Source organism: Nyctibius grandis, chromosome 5 (genome assembly GCF_013368605.1).
Source record: "Nyctibius grandis isolate bNycGra1 chromosome 5, bNycGra1.pri, whole genome shotgun sequence".
Taxonomy (NCBI): domain Eukaryota; kingdom Metazoa; phylum Chordata; class Aves; order Nyctibiiformes; family Nyctibiidae; genus Nyctibius; species Nyctibius grandis.
In genome coordinates, this window is record NC_090662.1 from 9,163,222 (window position 1) to 9,180,873 (window position 17,652).

Here is a 17,652-nt window from a genome sequence, read left to right on the forward strand (position 1 = left end):
AACAACAAAAAGGCATGATGCTCTACACTTGTTTCCCCGGTAGATCCATTTAGCCTTGCTATGGTGTAATATCAATAACAAACCTAAGCTCAGCCGTATGTGATGGCAAAACCAGAGAGGTCGTGCTGCGCAACCAGTCCCCACGAAGTTTGCTTATTTCATTGCCAGATTATCCACTCTCTTGCCACAAGCCTCCTGCACATGTATAATCTAGCTTTTTATACTTTGTCATCAGCCTGAACACCTTTAACATAGGTAATGGCACTATCCTGCATGTTTAAATATTTTATACTGATCTGTTTCTACGGCAGGAATTATTGCTTTACTCTTGCAAGGTTATTAGCCATTGACCAGGGTCCAGCTATTATGTAAATTCATAAAAAAGTGAGTAAGAGAAGGCCAAGTCTTGGCATAGGCATAGTAGGCGATTACCTAGTGTAGCAGGTGGTGAAATGACCATTGGCTTCCAGACATGCCCAGCTGAAGCCAAACTGGCTGTGAATGAAATGAAAGTTGATGTGTGGAAGTAGGTAACATTTCCAATACCAGCTGCTGACACCTCCACCTCTTCCTTCTGCTGGAAACAGGAGGAGCATCAAGTTTGTTTTTTTTTTAGGGTTCTCACCACGCTCCCTGTCCCTCTTCTTCTTTCTCCCTTTCTATGACGGGAGTGGCCTTGCCTGGGTACCACCCTGGTCTGAACTTTGACAATAGGTGCTACTGGAAATTCATCTAGCTCTCACTGTGACCAATGAACATTTCATTAATTTCAGTGACATTCTGTACGTACCAAAAGAGAAGTTATTACCTGTAAAGTTTACTTTCAGAAGATAATCTTTGTACAGCTTCCTGCCATCCAGATTCTTCATGGCGTCACAGAGTTTGGTCGTGTTTGGACACAGGGTCCGCTGCATTTTATGCAAGGCATGGGCCATCGCATACACGGCATTCACAACAAACATGATCTTGGATTCTTGCTCGTAGTTGGAACTGTTGATGGTGAAGTGCTTGTCACAAGCCTTTTTATGTGGTTTTCGGTTCTGGAGATTACACTGGAATTTTTGCTCCCAGAAGTCCTTGAACCAGGGGTTGCGTCTGTTATTGTAAGGGCTGAGGCTTTGGAAATATCTGTCAAACTCTTTAACTGGATGGGAAGCAAGTTCCAAGGTTATTGCCCCCGAGGCTATGTGCTCATTGCCCTTGACAATACTCTCTTGTGCTCCCCATCCATCACTGGCAATCCAAGTAAAGGAAACATTGAAGCGGTTGGCAGCTGCGATGAGCTCCCGGGAGTCATCACCTCGCATGAAGAGCACCACCACTCTGGCATTGGGTTTCTGGAGCAGCTCTCTGATCACGCCGTCGTAGGACTTCCTGATGTTGGACCGGCCCACTTTCTCAGAGGTGGCAATGCAGATGTTGCGGAGGCGAGCTTCCTGCTCGAAGGCTTCAATCCCTGTCTCCCCGTAGTCTCCTTCTGAAGCAACTGTTGACACATAAGTCCAGTTGAAGTACCGTAGGATTTCAGCCATGGCTTTCGCTTGGTAAAAGTCCGGGGGCACTGTCCGCGCAAAATAGTCGTAACGGGATTTGTCGCTTAGCTTGGCACTGGTGGAGGCATAGCTTATCTGGGGGATCTGGAAGAGTCTGAGCAAATTTGCCACCTAGAGAGAAGGGGGAGAACACAGATTTTTAAAGGGTGGTATTTATAAAACTGAAGAGAAAAAACTAGCGAAAGGCATAAACAGTGTTTTTTGATAAGAGGTGTTCTGACAGTCGCAGATTAAGGGTGTTGATAGAGGATGTTGATAACATACTCTGGTGAGAGCAGTGCACTGTGCATATGCACAGTAGCTGTTCTGCTGCCCAGTTAATTCCCAGGGTCCTACTGGGACTGTAATGGACCTTTTATTTCTGTCAAACTGAGTCTTTTTAAACCAACAGAGAATTTGACACAAATGGATGATATACTTCAGTCCCAGCCTGTGCTGCTTACTAAGGTGTGGGGATTTGCATGCCTTTGCTGTTCATAGTGTGATCCATCTTCTCCAAGACTCATTGTATTTGATAACCAAATGCACTAATAAGACATATTTTTTTTTATGCTAATATCACAGACATACATGTACAGGCCTTTCATAGAACTTTCTGGCCTACTTATTCAAGATCTGAGTCCCCTCATCTCCTACTTTTTACTCTTTTGCTCTCTTTTTTCTGAGCTGTTCTGACTGCAGTCCTCCTGAGATGGCATATTTGTTGCGTGTTAGTACTCCTCAAGTGCTGCGCAATGGCATGTTGACCTACAGCTTTTCATAAATAATATAAGCTTTTAATAATCTCTAATCGCCCTTCTTGTGTGATTTATGTTTTCCAAAGCCGTGGTTTTTGTGGGTTTTTTTTCATATCTTGCTATGTCCCTTGCTTAAATATTCCCAAATCTACTCTCTTACTCTCAGAGAAGTGTAGCTCCTGATAATATCTGGAAAGAAATTAAGAAAGGTTATGGTGTTTTTTTCCTTTGATTCCTTCTTGAAAGACAGAGGGAAGACTTTGGAGTTCTGCTCTTGGTGATGGGAAGTTGTGTCCAGTAAATTAAATTTAAAGTTGATCTTGGAGTACAGCCTGATAAAACCATCTGAAAAGCAATGGTGTACTAGAGATTCCTAAGGGAAACTTATTAAAAATTGCCCAACCAATTCATTTTTCAGTTTTTCCCCAAATATTTCTCTGACCACAGACTTTGTCTGTGAGAATTCAAAGGCAACGGACTGTTTTGAAAAAAATGTTGTGGAACAAGGCAAATTTTAGAGGCTCTGACGTCAGTAGCAAAATAGACAGTCTTGTAAAAAAAAAAAAAATCCAAAAGAATTTTACTGTTTTTTGTCAATCCTTATATCTTGGGATTTTATAGATATAGATTCTGTTTCTTCTTTAATGCAGACACTGGACCAGTGTCTTGCTGTGGTTCGTCTCCCACTGTAAACTGGTGTAATCTCTTGTCTGGGCTGGACTCTGCTGCCTAACCACACGTGCACAGTGCCTTTCACAGCCCTCTGAGCTATCTGAAACAGGGGACTTAAGGAGACCCTTGTCCTTCTGTCCTTCTGCGGCACCAGGGAAGAGGAGGCGGGATGCCCTGGCATCTCAGGTCTCTCGGTGCCTGTATCTGGGGAGCTGAAGCATGTCTTCATAAAATAAACCACTCACAGTGGTTTATTTTCATTTAAACCAACATAAAGACTCTTCTACACTACTTGGAAGGAGTAACCTGACAGGGAGCTTTGGCTAACGCCCTGCGGTTTTGCCTATGGGTATAGGCATGTGGCCAGAAAGTGCTGTGGCTAAACAAGTTACTGTCCCTCAGGAAACAGCCGATGCGTCCTTAACCACCCTGCTAGGGGGTAACTTGCATTAAACTGCCTTATGCTGGAAATGTGAGATTTAACTTCCACTGTGGTGATTTAAATGAACATCTTTAAAACAACGGGGTAGGCTGAGAGGCTTGTTTTGCCAACAAGGTGCAATGGATGCTCTGAGCATCGTTAAGCCTCTGTGGCTGCGTAACTTTTGATTACTTGCCCACATATCCACATGCTTTGGTGCACGTGACCTCACTCAAAAAGAGCACTTCGATTTGGTAATAAGAATGTCCTCGGTGTAGCTATTCTGGAACATTTATTGAAAAACCATGTGGGATGGAATTGCTATTCTTGTCTCAGTTTATTCTAGCGGGAATTATTTTATTTGAGCTAAACCATAATAAGGATATGCACACATATCATTCTGCATTTCCCCCCCCTAAATCTCCTAAAGAAGTCTATTTTCTAGCTAAAGTGGTGTATTCAGTGTGTAGTCAAGCCTTCAGCTCACAGAAGATACTCCTACCAAATATAGCAGCTTTCCTGTTGGTTTTTATTTCTTTTAATCTAAGCAGCAGAAGCATCCATGTGCAGGGAAACAGAACTACACCCTCATTTCAGAAGGGGGCCCTGAGCCTTAGAGGTCACCATGCTTCAACGACCACTGCAAATAGCCTGTAATTCTGCTTCCTGCGATATGGGGAGAAGAAAGCTTTCTTGGGGCAATGCTGTTTGCGGTAACGCTCTTCACTACAATGCTGTCCAGATGGTAGGGTTTTCATAAACCAAAAATTAAAAATATTTAAGAAAGTCTGATTAATCATAGAGGACAGTGACTCAATTGTACCTGAGAGCTGCGACTGATCATGGAGCTCAGTGAAGTCGTATCTTTTATTAATTCAGCTCAGGACACTCTTCTGGAAATTCAGAAATTGGACATTTTCTGGAATATTGTAACATCTTGATTTTAGGGTCTGATTTTTCAAAACAGCTCAGGTCTCAGGCTCTTAGCTGGTGCAGCCAGTTTCAGAACAGTCCTTTTTTCCAGCCATTTCCATGGCGATCTGAACATCTGATTCTGAAAATCAGATCCTGATGAAACGAGCAACAAGATAAAGGCACAGGTAACAGGTTCTGGAGAGGAGCTGATATCTAAGGCTATGTCTATTCTTCAGTGGCTAAGTATCGTAGAGGACAGTGCAATGTGAACCAGACTTATGTGCACTGAGACTGAACCACCTGAGGCACACCTGCACCGTAGTTCCATGCTGCCTTGGGATGTGTGCTAGAGCTTCAAAATTGCAGTGTAGATGCAGCTTTTGCTGAGTGAAATAATCTATTTTGGCAAAGCTCCAGGCAGCAATTTAATCAAGCCATGGTGCATGCAATTAGAGCCTGAAATCCATATGTTGGCACTTAAGTAGCAGTAGTAGCCTGTTTTTTTTTGCCATCAGAACCAGTGGGTTTTGCAGATGCTTAGCACCTTTGAAAATAAGGCTGAGTGTTCTGTATCTGCAACCTAAAACAACTGCCTTGCACAGCTTGCTCTGAACAAAGCGTGTTGATATAGTCAGCTTCCAGCGTGATGGGAATCCTTTATCTGCCCTCACACTGACGGGTTTATTAGTGTAGCCACTGTCCTGTGCTAAAGTGTCCACTTCCCAAGCAAACCTGGCTCTCACCCAGCTGCTAGGACAGACAGTGATTCATAAGGAGCTGCCCAAAGTGAGCACGGCAGAAAGTCCAGTGTGAGCCACGCCCCTCCTATGGGACAGACTGCACCAGCAAATCCTACAAATGGATGGCCAGGGCAGTGCCAGAGGAGACTGATGTCCTCTCATGGTGCTGGAGCCACATCTGTTACTTCTACTCCTCTATGCATCAGGGGCAATACAAATACTTGTGGGAAATTGTCGATATAGTTTATAACACTGAAAAGGGCTTCCTAATACCTTTCTGCAAGAAGCAGTGAATTAGGTACAGCTATCAAACCTGTGAATCTGGTTTCCGAGGGTATTTCTGGCCATTCAAGATTCCTGATGATAGATGCGGTCAGGTAGGTAACATCCACACATGTCGGAAACTCATATGGATTTATTGAATCCCGTATTGAATACCATCAAGCATTTTGCCTATCCTCCATAGGACTTTCTTTGCTGGCAGTAGGATTTATTCTGATGGTTTTGGTTAAAATTTCCCTTCTTAACAGCCTAGAGACTGTTACATGGGTTGTTTGAATGTGTACAGGGGTGGGAAGCAGAGGAAACACGTCGGAAAAAAAAAAATCTCACAAATGTTAGAACAGACAGGGTTTCTTCAACACAGTACACAAGTGTGTATCACACATCTCTTGGACAGAGGAGGCCCCTTGTTAGATGACAGTGCTGTCTGCGCTTCTAAAATTTTACCATGCAAGAATCTCATGGCACTTAACACAGCTTAATGAATCTAATTTCACAGAGCTCCTTTGGGAGAGGCGAGAATTCCTGTGGATGTTTTGAACAGACAGTAAATTAGGCTGCTGAGTAGAGTGGGACTGAGGTAAAGGAGGTTTGTCTCTGATGAGAAACTGGAGAAAACCCTGTGTCTCTGAGATGCAATCTGTCCTAATGGAGAGTCAGTCACTGCCTTTGATGTCCTGAAAAAGTCTTTCTGTTCCTGGTGGTAAGTTTCTTGTCCAGTTTCCCACAGCAAGACAGTGATAAAGCCATGACCCCACGATTTCCTAATGTCTAGATCATTGCTATGGCACAGGAACTGCGCTTTCACTTCAAAGACATGTGCCAGTGTATGTTCTATCAGGTTCCTAGACGCCGGTAATCTACAGTGTGGGTTTTTTGTTATTATTTGGGCAATGGCAGGTCAAACTGCAGCTAAAACATTTGCTCCAATTAATTATTTTTTTTTTAATTGCTTATTTGGCTTTTTCTTTTTTTTCTTAAAAACCAAACCATTTTAACCAAATTTTGGCAGAAAGTGTCATTCAAGAAAGGCAGGAAAGAAACATTGGTTCTGAATGAGCTAGAGTGTGGGTGTGTGATAAATGGTGGACGTAAACCTAATGTAAAGAGTAAATGAGGTACCTGTCTCTAGTCAACTGCCTGCACTGGCCTGTACACCCTCCCTATGCTCCCAGCTCTTGGCTTGTACATTTTATGTCAGGTTAAAACCTCCCTTCTTTCAGTTTATAACCATTTGCTTCCATCCTCTTGGCATGCATCTCGGTAAAGACACTTGCTTTGTCTTCTTGACAACAAACCCATACATACTGAAAAGGTGATATTAGGTTCTCACCAAACCTTCTATTCTCCAGGCTACACACACCCAGTTCCCTCCATCTCTTCTAGTAGTGTATGTTCTTCAGACTCTCCTCCCCTCAATCATCTCTGTATTTATTAAATCTTCCTTTTGTTGGGGGACCCAAAGCCGGACATAGTATCCAGATGTGGTCCAATGAGAACAGAATTAATAGAAATAGATAGAATAAATAAGAATAATTTCCTACTATTTACTGGCTATGTTTTTGTAGATACAGCCCATGCTGTGAGCCTACAGTGCTGCCAGATTGCATCGTTGGCAATAAATATGAACAATACTAAAGAGACGGGCTCCAACATAACTTTCCCTGTCCTCTTGGGACTCAGTAAGCTCAAAAGTATGGCTCTCACCTTGGGGACAGTGTGATGCAGTGTGACTCGGCTCGGCCACTTCTGACACACTCATATGGTTTGGGAGTATTTGAGGAGGAGATCTCAGTGATGCAAATGCAGCTGCTCTGCTCAGACCAAAGAAAATACTTCACTCTAAACTCTGTTTTGTTTTCAAAGGGAAATTAGGAGCTTAAGCTCCTTACTTGTTCCAGACTTAAAATACCTCTATCAGTCTGGAACGTCCTCTCTCCATAGCCCATTTTAAAACTGTGGGTATTATGTCTGGGGTAGTATAATAAGCACTATGGAAGACAGTCTCTACACAGGGGTTATGTCACCACCTGCAAGAGAAAATACCCATTTGGATTCAGCTGGACTTCAAGCTCTGACCCCAGGAACACATCAGCTATGCTAACATTCCCATCCTTTTAATCATTAAAGGTCACTTGCAAGGAGCTAGGCCAGAAGCAGTGAAGTTATTTAGGAGTCCCAGCCTGGCTTGTACTTCTGTGTAATCTTCTGACACATTGCAGGACTGAAGCAGTGGTTTCCATCAGCTTTCTCTCTCTTTGGTATTAAGAGGGCTGTTTACTAGTTAGTGAGTGTTTTTCCTTAACAAAATTCCTTCCAAAAGGTAACTCAGGAAAAAAAAACAATTCATTATCAAACAAATAAAAATGTCTGCAGTTTTTTGTTAGCAGGGGGATGGGAGAAGACAACATTGTTTTTAGCCTTGCTCTTCTCCTGAAAATTTTGGCAATGAAGCTGGAAAAATATAGCTAAATATTTTCAGTGGGCTCAATAGTTGTCACACCCAGAGAAGCAGTATTTGAACACTGAAATAATTGCATCTGTGAAATGAACATCAGAATAACATCTAGGACTTCTGCAGAAGACCCAGGAATTTCTTTTTATGTGCATGTCCTGAGTAATCAAAAATAAACCACAAAGGACACACAGAGAAATATTGTACTCTGAGAGAAGAATTGTTTGGAAACCTTTTTTTCTTTTTTCCTGTGGGGGATAGCACAGTGAGCTATCGCATATGCACTCTGTCTCCATACAGCATTAACTGTTGAAGTGAAGCTAGCTAAGCACTAATTTGGCACACTGAGAAGAGATCTGTGCAGAAGACCTTGCTTTACACCAGGAGTGCGACTCTTCTTTGAGACTCAGTAAACCTGACTGTCACATTTACACATGATGAGAAAAGGGACTAAAACTGGGGTACATAGAATCATAGAATGGTTTGGGTTGGAAGGGACCTTAAAGATCATCTAGTTCCAATCCCCCTGCCATGGGTAAGGACTCCTTTCCACTAGACCAGGTTGCTCAAAGTCGCATCCAATCTGGTTGATGTTTCCAAAAGCACAAAATATCTTCTGGAGTTAAAAGAGTCATCATCGATAAATATGGTTATTTGAAACTCATTACCTGATGCATAAGTCCTAGTCAGAAGGGACAGAATGAGTGTGGATGATCTCAAGGTGTCCCTCACTAGTTCCTACTCTTGGCCACTTTCTCTTGCAGTTGCATCCTTTCCCACTTCTAACACGGTAGGGCTCCTTCCTTCTTACCTGTGATCTCATGGATTATTTACCCATCCCTGTAAAATTGTATTATCTCCCTTTGGCAAAAGAAGAAAATGATAACACAGGAAAAGAAAATCCCAAACAAAAAAAATCCTACAAAGGAATCAGTTGCCTTGGGATTTTCAAAGAACCTAGCCAGAGAGAGGTACAGACATTTCTTTGAAAACTCTAGGAAAGACACGTCCAGTGCTGTTTAGGCATTTTGAAAATCTCAACTTAGTGACTGTTCAGTTTCTGAATGTGGGATAGAAACAAAAAGAGGAACAAACAGCAAGAATCTGGCTGAGAGGTAGCAGAAGGAGAGAAAGAACAGAGATGAAAGAGTTTAAAGGAGGCAACAGGAAGTCAGCAAGTGCATATGTAGCTTAAATGCTAGTGGTAGGTGGCCCATCTCACAGAACAGATCTTTTAATAAGGATCTGGTTTAGTTTTACAAGCACAAAATCACCAGAGGCTGTTGATGCACAGTTGAATGCAAAGCTCCTCTGCAAGCACAGCATAAATGGCATACATGGTCTGTGGTGCCTCGTGAACCCTTGCAGTCCCCAGCGTGTGTCTCCTGCCTATATCCCTGTTGGGTCCATGCACAGGGGGTCAGAGCCCTATATGTTATGTTTTTTTTTCTTTTTTGCATGTAGTTCTTCTAAGGATTCCGCATTATTTTTATTCGTTATGGAAGTCACAAGCTGCTGTTAAGACTCATTGGTTGGAAGATGGTTTATCCCTGGAGGAACGAAATGGAGCTGATCATTATTTTTCAGATTCCATGAGCCCTTGGCAGACTTGTGTGGCTAAGGAGAAATGCCAGCCAGGAAGAGATTGCCGGTAAATGAGTACATATTCTGAATTTTATGCCAGATGGTCTCTCACTTGGGAGAGAGGCCTTAGCATTTGTGAAAGCAGTAATGTACCTTTAAACCTTCTCCAGTGGTTTTGCTACAGTTTACTTAAGACACAGCAAGGAATTCAAGAGAAGACATCTGGGTGCTGGTTTCTATTATGCCATTTTTTTCTGGATGAGGCTCTAACTTGGCGATAACTTTCATGACCATAATCTGGAGGTCTTGAGGGTTGGTAGCATAAAGGAAACTTTACACAGGGCTAAATCCCTATATCAACATGAATACAGTGGATAAGGAAATGCAAAGCCCAGCCCACCTAAGGGAATGTCTTAAAGTTTCTAAGAGAGTTCACTGCAGTCAATGGACCTCAATCTTCATTTTCAGAAGATGGGTCCAGTTTTCAGAAACAGAGAAGAACAAATCCAGCACTTCAGTAGCTGTATTCCTGCTTACATGTGCATATTCCTGACAGAGCTAACCTAAGTACTTTAAGCATGGCATTTGGATTAGCTGTGCAGGTGCTTCCCTGTGCAAATGAAGAATAATGTCATTGAACATCTCCAAGGAAAATATGTCTGAAATTTTTGCTGTAAACTAGGAGAGAGTGGATAACCTGGCTCAAAAGAAAAGCCATGAATCCAAAACAAAGTCCTCCAAACTCTGGAGAATTCACCTTCTGATCCTAGATTCAGCTCAGGTCAGAATTTTATTTCATGAAAACAGCTTTTTTTTTTTTTTTAACATGAGCTCTTCCATTGACTGAGAGCCCTGGCTTGGGTTTTGAGGGATCAAATGCTGTGCAGATTGGGCTCACTGCTAATTTAAACACAACATCTAAAAACTAATTATCCAGATCATCATTAACGATAATAGCCTAGTGTGACCAGAAAATAATTAAGCATTCTGCATTCTCTTGTTGTTAGTCTCTGCAAAAAGTGCCTATTGCGCATACTGACTCAGTGGGGAAGGTGTTCATTGCTAATTTAGAAGCAAATTCTTTTTTCCTTGGTGGAAGGATAATGAAAGAAGCAGAAACCTGACAGCAGGAGCATCAGGAAGTGATTTGGCAGACAGCTGTCCAGACAAAAATCTGGAAAGGGAGAGTGAAAGGAGGAGAGAAGGTATTGAAATACAATGACAAATTCACAGGAGTTAAAAAAAGGCAAAAATAATTTCTCATCTGAAGAGCTCAGCATGGTTTATTTTAAGGCTAAGAAACTGCGCTGTGGACTTTATGATGTTTACAGCTCTCAGACAGAAGAGAAATGCTTGACAGGGCTACATCTGGAAGAACCCAGTGCCCTGAGTGGTGCTTGAAAGCATGGGGAACGGGGATGCTCAGCCTTTCACATGTGCCTGCCAAAGGGGTTTGATGCTTGGTGGTGGTGCGATTCCAGTTGCTATTGGAGATACTCTGTACAGGTGACTGTCTCTGAAATTTGGTAGTCTCTTCTTCTGGTGTGGCACCAAAATGTGTGGCTTTAATGCTTTGAAGTCCTCACATCTTCAGGCTTGAGCCTGCAATGTCTATTATTCTTGACAGGGATTTTCTTTTGAAACAGAAGTCATGACTGGCTATCTTAACAAGATGAGCAGGAGGAGTGAATTGCTTAATTATATCTTTTCTAGATAGTGTGACATCTAGAGGAAAGCTAGAAAAGAGAGACTGAAGGAAGGCCAATCCAACCTATGTCAAGGGAAAGTAATCAACTGAATACTTCTTTTCTAGCTGGAAAATGCTTAATGACACATTGAGTGATCTGTGAACCTATATCTTTATTTTTCTGAAGAACTGTGTAAGAAAGATCTTACGTTTGAACAACTATTGGCAGCTATAGGGAAGCTGTATAGAGTAATATAAGATATAACTATTGTTTCACCATCCCTCATAAGTTTTGAAAATTGGGCAACATACAGATATGCATACAGGTATATTGCCATTTTTCACATGTCTCTTATCAAGACTTCTGATTTCCATCTGCCAGCTGGTCCAAACCCAAGCTTTTGGAATATGAAGCATCTGTATATACTATGTATATTCAATGTGTACTGCATCCAACCTGCTGCCTCAGATATGGATTTAGTCTTAGTGATCATCAGAGACTGGCTTCAAAGGGACAGATTGACAGATGTTGTGCAAGAGGCCTCAGGCCATTTTAGGAGCGTGGCATACCTGCCTCAGGGTTTCTGGGAGGGAAGGAAATATCTGTACCATTTCCTCAGCTGCAACTACTTTTATGGATGTGGCTTTTAGGCTACTTCATGTCCTTTGGACACACTTGAATTGAGCGTGGACTGAGAAAGAGACTGACCACAAGCAACTAGACCAAAGGTACTGCAAAGCCTTTGCTGTCTCTCCACCAGTGACATAGGCTAAGCATATGATGTTTCAAAATATTTTACCAGCCTTGAGATACTTGCAGCTCTGGGAATTGCTGAGACAGAGGTGGTACCTGTACAGAATTTCCTGATTTTTTTCTAGTCGCTTCTTCAACTCATTTAGTTTTTAGCATCCACAACCACCTGCCATTTGCTGGTTTCACTTGATGTACTCTTTGTCTGATTGGAAGAGACAATGAATAATTATTTCCATAACAGTTTGTGTTGCCCAAGGTTTTGTAGCTATCATTTCTCCACTTCAGATGTCTCTTTTCCAGCCCTGGAACTTACTTGTTCTTTGTGCTCCAAATGATCAGACCCTTCCTGGTGAAGGATACATCCCTGCTGTGCTAGCTGGTCTACAGTGGGACAAAACCACTCCTAGTATGAGAGATAACTGAGGTTCTGCTTTGCAGAAACTATTGTCCTGTGGTATGGATAACCATTTGCCCATGTATTCCCTGCTATGAATACACAGACAAGCCACACACTGGAACACAAAAGGGAATAAAATGTAATTTGTTGAAATGCTGCTTCTGTGCTCTTGCATGTCTGATGGAAACTGGCCTTGCTCCCAAGCTAATGGGATTTAATGCCTTGACAGGAGCAGGAGCCAGTTCCCCAGTGTAACTGTGACTGAAACAAGCACTGGATGAACTCTTGGCCTGTTTATGAAACAGGTTAATGAAGCTCCCTGAGCTTTCTGTCACTGCTGAGGACGTCTGTAGTACAGAAGTACATTTTTCTCCTTTGACACTGATGCAGTAATTAGGGCCTGTACTCAGTCTGGAAAAATCACATTGCTTATAGGAGTCCAGTGGCCTCTTTCAGTCATGTGCAGCACTGTCAAGGCTTGGTGTCTTTGGAAACCTACACCTGACCACTAGGAAATACTAGATGCAGGGTCTTAGCCTACCTGAATCTGGGCCTAAGGCACCACTCACTTGTGGTTATGAGTGATGTGGACTGGTTTATTTAATTTAACCCAAAATAATGAGATATATGTAGATTTGGCAACTTCAGTGAAGCTAGGGGGCATTTTTGCTTGTGGATAGTGCACACTGGCAGTGGTGTGTACCTTTAGAACCTCCAAGGCTGAACTGCCATAGGAGTACCTACTCTGAAGGGGAGAAGTACAGAATTCCTGCTAAAAAAAGAGGATATATATGTACTTCATGTCCATTTAATGGAAAAAATGACAAAGACTTATCACCAAATTATAAAAAATGGGAAGCCAAGACCAAAAGGAATCAACATTACGTTTAGCCCCTTGCAACTGAAACCAAGTATGCAATAAAACCATAGTTGGAAGGAAATATGAAGCATTGAACCCACCTGTAACTTTACACCTTTTCAAGCCATTAAAGTACTCTCCAACACCCTACTAAGACTCTATTTGGGACCAATACTGTAAAACCAAAAGCTACAGTTACAATATGCCAGAAGGAGGGAGCAAGATATACTGAGGGCATCTGTCTTCTGTGCTGGACTTCTGACAGTGCTTACACTGCACTCTGCCTGGCAACATTTCCTTGCAAAAACTGTCTTGGTATGAACTATATACGGAAACAAAAGGAAAGACAGCAAATTTAGAATCCATTCAGAAATTGTACTGCCTGCACGGGATATTTGGGACCTTGCTCACTGAAGTCAGCAGAATAATTTTCATTGGCTTCTGTGTGCTTAATTAGGCACTAAAAACCTGCAATTGTTTGGTCAGGTGTAATTTAAGTTTCTGGCTAGTATGCCATTTTTACTTTATTTCAGCCTGGAAGTAAGATAAGGATTTCTTCTTTCATTTTAAATCTCTATTGTTTAAATAACAAATGTCATGTACATGCAGCATGGCAGGCACACATATATTCAGAAATATAGGTGGTATAATTTATTATTGATGTGAAAGCAGAGATCTGGACTTAGAGTTGTAAAAGTCTCATGAAATCCAAAGTTCAAAATAAATACTAAGACTTCTGGAAACTTCAGATGCCCTCAGGATATACCATAACTAGAGGAAGTGGACAGTTGCCAGAGGTTCAAACTACAAGTGTTTTAAAGAGTGAATCAAACTAATATAATTTTAGTAAAAATTATATGCTAGATTGAACCCTAGGGTAAAGTGATTGAGCTAAGACTTGCTTTATTGACACACTTATGTAAAGAGTGGTTCTCTCCCAGGAATTGCAGATGAATGATTCTCACCTGATGGGACTCCTGTGACTTACCTGTATGGAGACGCTGCTATAGGAACCTCCTATGACTCCTGCAATGAGTAATGGTAAATTCTCTTGAATGGCATATGAGCCATCAGGGCACATATACTCTGTTTCATCCACTTTAGTCAAAGATGCCCTGACGAACTCCAAAGACTGTTCTAAGGCATAAGTATCCCTGGAACATGTGTCCAAGATGTGAACTCCAAGCTTAATTCCTGGCAGCAAGTAGTTGTCTCTGTTGATTTCATCAATGGCAAACAACATGGCCTCCAAGCGCTGGATGCCTCGGTCTTCATTGATTCTCCCACATTCTTCTATCCCGGTGCCTTTTTCATTGATTGGGAATAAGCCACCTAAGACCAGGTCTCCTTCTATCTTAATTTCCTTCCTTACAAAGCTGTGGTCACTTAGGGAAAGGAAAACTCCTTTGGAAAATAAAGCTAGCGCAAGGACTTGGAGTCTGGTGAACATCTTCATTGGTCCTGTTTTAGCAACTCTAAAAAACATTGGTTGGAGCAAAAGTGCTCTTCAGTCCTTCTGATACATTGTCAAATTTGAAGTGCTGTTCCACAAGCCACTGAAGAACAAGCCAACAAGTGTTTCCACTGGACCTCTAAAGAAGAGATGAAAGGAATTAGAAAAGGCAATAGGAGATGTGAGCCGTTTCAGACCTTTTATCAATAAAACATTCAAGAACAGTAGGATTGCTGGGTAGCATAGAAAGTAAGAAATACATTTGTCTTGTGTTCTTATAGAGCAGCTTATTCCGTTTGCTTCGTAACTGATTACAGGCTAAGCATCTAGTATGACAGCTATGCACAAAGACCACAAATGTATGGGGCAATATATCTGATGTTGACCACTGCTCAATGTTTTATGTTTTGTAAGGACACAGACCACTCCTGATATTTTTCTCATACCATCCTCTCTTATTCCATCCTGTCTTCTGGACTCAGACTCTTATTGACATTCTCATTGTGTCTCCAGCTGCTTCCAGCCTTCCCTTAATAAATTTTTCTCTTTTTTTGGTTGATTGCACTCTACTTACTATTCCTTCAGCTATAGCACTGTCACAGTGTTATCTCCTTGCTGTTAATTTTTGCTGAACTCAACATTTGACCTTCAGATCCAAAGTCTCTTGCTGAAGTCCACCTGCCCTGCGTTCCTTTGCTAGCCTGCTCACCTGGTGCAGGCAATGAGAGGATGGGAGAAACCTCTTGGGGCTTTACCTCTATTGCAACTTATTGCAAGGCAGTTGTTTATCCTGGTACAATTTCAAAGTTGCTGTAACAAATTGTGTGAAAGGATAGATTTTTATTCATATTTAGTCCAACACTGTTCTCTCATAAATCAGTAAAGTGTCAGATGTTAAAAGTCTTTCTCTGCAATCCTAGTAACGTGTGTAGTCTGAGCTGCAGGCTGTCTCAGCAGAATTTTCGATTCAGAAATAAGTGATATGTCAATGGAAAACAAGCTTCATCATCACTTAGTGATCTATAAGTAAGCTAGTTTGCTGATCACATGTGGTTTATTAAGCAGATCCAGAAAATATATTTTCTGGTAATGTTATGAGGAGTAATGAAGTAACTATTTAGCAGTGCTTTCTGTGTCAGACTTAGTACTACAGTTTACCAAATACTATTCAAGCATATACAGGGCATATAAAATGGTGATATTATCTCATTGCGAAAAATTATCAGGCAAAAAGGTGACATTTGTCACAAAAATGGTTGTGCGGTTAATAATTCAGTTGGTCTGACTTTCGTTGTTCTCATCACTAATCCACCTTTTGGATTAAAACAGGACTTGGGATATTTTTTTAATGCAATATCCTTCCTATTTCCTTCTGTAGCTTCTGTCACCACTGTATCTCAGCAAGTATTCATACATTTATCCTTACAACACGGGTAAAATATTTTCCCTGTTTTACACTTGGGGAAAAAGAGGCACAGGAAGATGAAATCAGATTCTCAGAAGAGCCTAAGTTCAGAATTTGATTTGCTCAGCACTCACAATCACTATCAAACTTTGAAAAGGTGTCTTCTTCCCTCTAGGAATTGAAGAACATGCTTTCAGCTGTGCCCTGCACGCCCTGGTTCCCATTGAGTCAACTTCCCAAGCATGCTGGTCTCTCTTCCAAGCCCAATCTTGAATGGTTTACCTAACGTCATCAGCACAGCCAAGAATCAAATGTTGATCTTTTCTAGTGCTCCTCTGATACCTTAGCAATAAACCTCCTTTGTTTCCCTTTGTCCTTCTGGCTTTTGTGTGAGTCTTTTATAAAGTCATATTAAAACCAGCCTGTTGTCAACAGCTCTTCAAAACTACCAAGAACAACTAATTTTGCCTAAGAAAAGGCTTGTAATGGGGTCCACCATAAGGTTTTCTAAAACCTACCTGGGACATGCCTAGAGCTACAGTGGATTTGCCCTGAACAGCAAGGAGGCTGTTCTCGCCTCCCTGACTCCTTCATAGCTGCTGGTTTCTACAAATGGCATCACCCTCCACATTGCATCACATCTGTATCTCAGGGGTCTATGTGTCTCTGATACATCAGCAATAAAGGCTAGAAAGGTACCGAAAATTATTTCGACGTTGCACATAAAAAGTATCTATGTAAAATGAATGATGCTATAGACAGAACTGTTTTTCCTTGCAAAGAATGCAAAATATTTCTATATTTTATCACTTAGGCTTGTTACAGTGGCCTTGCTGAGGGAAACCAAAATTGGTCATGGCAGAGCAGAGCGTCAGTCCCAGCAGAAGTCAAGGAGCGACTGGAGATGGTGAGGACTGGGAATAGGCATGACCATTTCTCTGCTTCTTCCTTGCTACTTTGTGTTGAGAGCACCAGTCTGAAGGTGTCCAGGTATATGAGGAGAGGAGATGGTGGGAACCCCATCTGGGTTGGAGATGACTCAGCCCCATGATCCCGCTCTATCTGGGGTCACACTGCTTGGTAAGGGGTGCCCATGGGTTGGGGACACACACCCACACCAACTGTCCTAGCCTCCCCACTGGCAATTCTTGTGAAACTCTGAGCTTTTCACAAAGGCTTTGAAACTGTAGGGAGACATCACGCATGAAGAGTCCTGCTTTCCAGGAAAACGTGATCGTCCTATACAGTGTGTTCAAATCCTTTGTTTATAAATGGGAGACAGTTACCAAGAACACAGCTTCGGGTAGTAAATGTGCTTCTCTCTGTCTGCAGACTCGGTAGCCTGTGCACTGCTGCCCATGTAGCGGCATTGCAGTGTCCTGCTAAGGAACACGGGTGCTGTGCGCGGGCTGTGAGCAGAGGCGTTAGTATGAAGGCTGGTTTGTCAGGCGAGGGTTCCCCTTCGGGCTGTGAGGGAGGGAGGCTTCCAGGAGCAACGGCTTCTCGTCGGTGGGACTCCTGGAGGAAGCTGCAAGGCAGATTTGGGTGGCCGGTGAGCAGCGTCACTATGGTGACACTGAACAGACAGCTTGGTGTGAAGAAGGGAGGTTATTTTAAAGCAGCTCGCAAAGATGGGCTAGCAACTCAGTTTCTTTCCTGTTCTTTCTGGCATGCACCTCCCACATGCTTTCTCTGCAGCTTGCATAACTCACAACTATATATACAAACATTTTGTACC

General features: G+C 42.2%; 1 protein-coding gene across 2 annotated transcripts in view; it reads right to left on the reverse strand.

Annotated features, from left to right (window-relative positions):
• Nucleotides 1-17,652, reverse strand: part of GRM3 (glutamate metabotropic receptor 3) — a 108,266-nt gene that overhangs the window by 31,989 nt on the left and 58,625 nt on the right. Inside the window, exons 3-4 of one of the 2 annotated variants that reach the window (XM_068400996.1) lie at nt 14,045-14,648; nt 809-1,664 (exon numbers count right to left, since the gene is read on the reverse strand). In XM_068400996.1, the coding sequence (XP_068257097.1) occupies nt 809-1,664; nt 14,045-14,542 (1,354 nt within the window). In that variant the 5' untranslated portion in view covers nt 14,543-14,648. Of the gene's footprint in view, nt 1-808; nt 1,665-14,044; nt 14,649-17,652 lie in introns of those variants that run through there. The other variant, XM_068400997.1, reaches the window with a different exon arrangement.